This window comes from Magnolia sinica, chromosome 1 (genome assembly GCF_029962835.1).
Source record: "Magnolia sinica isolate HGM2019 chromosome 1, MsV1, whole genome shotgun sequence".
Taxonomy (NCBI): domain Eukaryota; kingdom Viridiplantae; phylum Streptophyta; class Magnoliopsida; order Magnoliales; family Magnoliaceae; genus Magnolia; species Magnolia sinica.
Window position 1 is genome coordinate 11,255,047 of NC_080573.1, and position 6,196 is coordinate 11,261,242.

Genomic DNA, 6,196 nt, shown 5'->3' on the forward strand with positions numbered 1-6,196 from the left:
AGTGGCCAAAGTTTTGATTTTCTGAGCTGTAGGGAGCTTTGCTGAACTGTCTATCTTTTCCCTCCTTTTGTGAGTATGGGAACTGCTTTATGATCAAATACTGAACTCTGAATGGCAGTAACTTTTAGGCTGTGTTTGATATATTCAATTGAATTGCAGTGACTAGCCTATTGACATAAAAAAGATAAAAAAGAAAGGAAAAAAACAAAGATGTAATTTCTCTTCCTTGGTTTTATATCAAGCATATGGCTCCAAATTACAGTTAGATTAAAGCTCGATTTCAAAGAAATACAACTGTAATTTGAGTGTTTCATCGTCATTATGAATTACCCGAAAACAGCATTAACTTCTTGCCTTTTATCTCATCGAATTAAGTGTCGTCATCGTCGTTGTCATCATCATCATTTAAACCTTACCCCAATTAATTGGTTCAGCTACATGAATCTTGTTCCGCCATCCCACTATTAAGGGCCATACCTTCAGTTAGACCATTGTTCATCAAGTCTCTTCTTATTACCTTCATGTAAGTCCTTTGGCCCTTTTCCTTGCCCTTCTAGAGCCATCAACTTGTACCAACTCACTACTAACTGGCACAGTTTGCATATGACCAAACCATCTATGTCAACTTTCTCTTATTACCTATTGGTAATACTCCCAAGTTCCCGCAAATGCATTCATTTCTAAATCTATTCTTTCTCGTCTTGCTCTCATCCATCTCAACATCTCCAATTTATTTACACTCATCCCATTAACATGTTCCTTAACTGCACCATATTCTGTACCATAAAGCATGGCTGGTCTTATAGCTATCCTATAAAATTTTCCCTTTTGAGTGGTCAAGATGATCACATGAAACTCCAGATGCACATCTCCATCTCTTCTACCAAGCTTGAGTTCTATGGGCAACATCCTTCTCAATCTTTCCATTCTCATGAATTATCAACCCAATATATGAAAAGTGGTCATTTTGGAAAACTTTTTGCTCAGCAATCTTAAATAGTTCCTCATTTCCGCGAGAAAGTATGATAGGGTATTGTGTGGAAAGTGGGAATGGATTCCCACGCTGAAATCGATGGGGTATATGCAAAGAAGTTTAGATGAGCAAAATTCATCCCCTCGTGTAATATAAGAACTCTGTCAAGTAAGAGTGTAGACTTGGTTAATATGATGAAATTAAGGTCACCTTCCATTTCGGATATCTATTGGATCGATTTATATCTGTTGTATTTAATTTCCTCAATAATACACAGACCTAGCATGTTATTAGTATGCATGAAATGATTCAAGATTATTGCCTAGCCTCCATCTCAACATCCACAGGTGGGCTCTGATTAGTTACAGGTCCTTCACCCACCACCTTGAGCCATCTGATCAGCTTGTATGCTCCTGCGATAACAATTGGAGCAATACCAGCAGTGATCCAACCAAATGACTCTGCGAAAAAACTACCTGAACTGCTATATAGTTGGTAGCTGCCAGCATAATATGTTGCTTGAACTGAAAGGATAGCGACGAAGAAGTTAGTCCTCAAAACCAGAGTCCATGGGAATGGTCCTTGGCCGAGGCTGGATCCGATCACCCCCATTGACGCTGTAAATGCTAGTGTGTTGAAGTACAAGAACACAGCAGTAGCTTGGGGTCGCTTCTCATCGAGAATCGACAAACCGGCGGTGTGATTCACTGCATTTGAGGTGATGTTTCCAGAGTCTGCGTTCAAATCGTCCTGCCACATACCACCAGGAGGGCTTAGTCCTGCTTGAAAGGTCACCATGGCAATTAGTACGGCTACCACCATGACTGCAGCCCGCAGTTCATCAGTTGTAGTCACATCCTTCTCATGGAACCTCTGCGAGTTGCTTCGTTGAGGTGGCAGTGAAGGCTCAGGAAACTGATGACTTCCACGTGTTGGGGACATTTCCCAACTTCTTTTACCTCCCTTTCGTCGGAGGATTTCACCGTCCATTTCCATATCTCCAGATTCACTTGGACAAAGTGTTAAGATATCCAAGGCTGTGAGACCATGTCCATTTCTCTCATTTACTTCCACTCGAGTCTCAGTGAGTAAATATTTCATTATCTGCACAAGAGTTTTAATTTTTTTTTACAAGCGAGGATGAGCACCAAACTAGAGAAATAAGAAGCAACAGCCAAAGAAAGAAAGAAAAAAAAAGCATACCCAAAGAACTTGTTTTCTCGCCATCAACTGTGCACATGCTTGATTTTTAGTGACTCAGGATTATCACCATATCTTGTCTCATCCATATCCGGTCTTGACATGGCAAGATTTGATTGGGCTACATGCCATTGTGTTACGACCTGGGTTTTGGCAATGGACATGGGATCGAGTGAAGGGATGAGGTGAAGGCAGAATGGATTTAGGTAACTTTTTTGGTCGACTGGTGAGAGAAAAAAGTATAGGATTGTTAAAGGGATTCAATCCCTGCTGCAGACAGCTGTTTGGAGATAAACTTCATGTCCTTCATTCATTCCTTTCCCCTTTTTGTAGATTCTATTTACAACTGATTCAATTACACCTAACTTTTCCCACTACACACTAAACTTTTCCCACTACACGGATGTGAGGATGTCTTCCCTAAAACTAGGACTTAAATAAGGAAACTATCTAAGACTCATGCATGAAATAAGGAACTAATACAACCAACTACTGACCTCACTTGCAAACATGCCTAAAACTATGCCTAAATACATGCAAACAGAATGACACGTTCAACTGACCACTTCCGATGACTGGTTTGTAACATCCCCTCCTCCTTAAAAAGAGCCATTGCCCTCAAGGGCTATTTCTGGAAACCTCATCTTCAATTCTTCAAGATTTTCCACGTGGCATCTGCAGGAGATAGATCCACCCAATGTACCAATGCTTCAACTTTCCCTTTTTTTGTGCGCTTGTCTAGTATTGCTTGAGGATTTGGAACCATTCGAGACTCTTTATATACTTCAGGAAGTTGTTCGATCACTTGCTTAGCATCCCCAATCTTGGGTTTGAGCAATGAAACATGAAACACTGGATGTATCCTTGAATCTTTTGGCAAGTCAAGCTTTTAAGCAACACAACCAATCTTCTCTATTATCTTGAATGACCCGTAATACTTGGAAGCGAGTTTCATATTTCGCCTGAGAGCAAGGGAAGCTTGTCTGTAGGGTTGGAGTCTAAGATAGACCCAATCTCCTACAGAGTAGACTTTTTCTCTGTGGGACCCATCATAAACCTGTTTCATACGAGACTGAGCTTTCTTTAAGGCCTCACGCAACTCCTTCAGCACCTTGTCCCTATGAAGCAGCTCATCTTCCACAGCTTGTACCTTTGTAGTGCCGGAAATATAAGATAGTAAAGTTGGAGGGGTGCGGCCATACACTGCCTTGAATGGAGTCTTCTTGATCGCTGAATGCCAACTTGTATTATAGCAATACTGCGCCCATGTCAGCCATCGCATCCATTCTTTTGGTCTGGTTCCACTGAAACAACAGAGATACATCTCCATGGTGCGATTGGTTATCTCTGTCTGCCCGTCAATTTGCGGGTGGTAAGAGGAGCTAAAATTGAATTGGGTCCCATGCAGTTGGAAAAGCTCCTTCCAAAATGCACTTGTGAAAGTTAGGTCTCGGTCACAAACTATGGATTCAGGCATACCATGAAGCTTAAATATTTGATCAAAGAAAACACGAGCAACTCCTACAGCCGTATATGGATGCTTCAATGGAATAAAATGACTATATTTAGATAGGCGATCTATTACCACAAAAATTGTTGACTTGCCTTAGGAGGGTGGAAGTCCCTCCACGAAGTCCATGCTAATGTGCGACCAAATTTGTGTAGGGATTGGAAGAGGTTGGAGAAGTCCAGCCAGTTGTCTGTGCTCAGCCTTGTTCCGCTGACAGACATCACACTTCTTGATAAATTCTTTGAGTTGTTGCTTAAGCCTGGTCTAGTAAAACACCGCCTTCAAGCGCTGGAGTGTTTTGACTAATCCTTCATGTGTGCTATTATGGAACTGAGATAGTATATCCTGCAAGAACGGGGAGTCATCTGTAAGGTAAATGAGATCTTTAAAAAAAAGCACTCCTTCATGAAACCTCCATGGGTTAATGGCATTATCTGCCAAGCATAGCTGGACTAGTCATTGGAGCTTGGAGTTAGATGCAACTTCTTCTCTAATGGTTGAGATTCACCGTGGAACGGGAGAAGAAACAGTTGCAACCTCTCCTTCATAGTTGCTTCAGGATAGCGCATCCACCACTACATTTTCTCTCCCTTGTTTGTACTCTATGGTGAAGTCGAACCCCATCAGTTTGTAGAGCCATTTTTGTTGTGCAAGGGTGGTGATCTTTTGCTCCCACAAGTACTTAAGGCTTCGCTGATCGTAGTGGACAATAAAAGTTCTTCTAAGCAAGTATGGCCTCCATTTTTGGACCGTAGAGACCAGTGTAAGCATCTCCTTGTCATAAGTTGACATGAGGAGATTCTTCCCACTAAGAGATCGGCTAAAGAATGCTATCGGTCTCTTGTCGTGCAGTAAGACAGTGCCAATTCTCGACCCAGAAGCGTCACATTCTACCACAAGGTTTTTAGAAAAATCAGGCAAAGCTAGAACCGACGCCCTTGTCATTGCTTGTTTCAGGTTTTTGAAAGCTTCCTTAGCAGCTTGGGACCAGGTAAACCCATCTTTTTTTAGCATTTTTGTAAGAGGCCCAGCTATTTTTCCGTAGTCCTGAATAAACTTACGGTAATAACCAGTGAGGCCAAGGAAACCTCGAAGCGCTTTGGGTGCAATCGGCTTGGGCCAATTAGTCATAGCCGCAACCTTCTCGGGATCTACCGGCACTCCTTGGCGAGTAATGATGTGGCCCAAATAGGCTACCTATATGTCACCAAAATGACACTTTTGCTTTTTCACAAATAGCTTATTAGTGTGTAAGATATCAAAGATCACCTTCAAATGTTGTAAATGGTCATCCCATGTCTTGCTATAGATCAGTATATCGTCAAAGAAAACAAGGACGAACTTACGGAGATGATCGCAGAAGATGTCATTCATGAGGACTTGAAAAGAGGAGGGCACATTTGTTAGGCCAAATGACATGATTAGAAATTCATAATGCCCACTATGTGTTCGAAAGGATATTTTGTGGATGTCTTGGGGGTGGACTCGAATTTGATAATAGCCAGAGCGTAAGTCTAGCTTAGAGAGCAAGAGAGCACCATGTAATTCATCCAGCAGCTCGTCGATCACAAGAATTGGAAACTTGTCTTTTATGGTGACCTTGTTGAGAGCCCTATAGTCGATGCACATCCACCATGACCCGTCATGTTTCTTAACCAGTAACACAATGAAGAATAAGGACTCGTGCTAGGCCGTATGACTTCTGATTTCAGTAGATCACTAACCAATTTTTCAATCTCTGTCTTCTGAAAATGAGGGTACTAATACGAGCGTACGTTAATAGGTTCGGCCCTAGCAAGGAGTAGGATGTGATGATCATGCTGGCATGGTGGTGGGAAACTAACTGGTTCAGAGAAGACATCTGCATAATCATTCAATATTGCAAGGAGGGTGCTGTCGATTGCCTTGGCTTGTGGAGTAGCTATTGCATTAAGCAATAAGACCACTCCTGGGTGCCCCTGCTTTAATACTCGTTCCAGGCAAAAGTTTTCTACGAGCTTGTCTTGTGGAGATGCTAAACCCTGCAATGAGATTTCTTTTTCCAAAACTGTGAAACGCATTTGAAGGTTGGTAAAATCTCAAATTATGGGACCCAAAGTCCTGAACCATTGGGTACCCAAGACAATCTCATATCCATCCAAGGGTAACAAGTAGAAGTCTAATAAAAGTGGGGTACCTTGGATATGGAGTGGGACCTGGTTGCACTGGCCTGGGCTGATCAACCATTCCCCATTTGCTACGGCCACTTCAAATGGCCTCCCTTCCAACGCTTGGAGCCCAACTTTAGCAGCCAGAGAGCTATTAATAAAATTGTATGTGCTCCCTAAATCCACCAAAATCTTCATTGGTGTTGAAAACAACGTACCTTTCAATATCATAGTTTGGGGAGTATGAGCTCCAGAAATTGCATTTAAAGAGATCTCAGGCGTGCTTTCACTGGCTCCTTCGACCTCTTGTGACCCTTCTCCTCCATCATCTTCATTCTCCTCGGGCTAGCAAGCTTCAATGACGAA

The 6,196-nt window shown here is 42.2% G+C and overlaps 1 protein-coding gene across 1 annotated transcript; it reads right to left on the minus strand.

The window, feature by feature from the left end:
- Window positions 1-1,288: 1,288 nt before the first annotated feature.
- On the minus strand, window positions 1,289-2,074 carry LOC131243928 (uncharacterized). The gene has a single exon (XM_058243560.1). The coding sequence runs from the start codon at window positions 2,072-2,074 to the stop codon at window positions 1,289-1,291; it is 786 nt and encodes a 261-aa protein (XP_058099543.1).
- Between the last annotated feature and the right edge of the window lie 4,122 nt (window positions 2,075-6,196).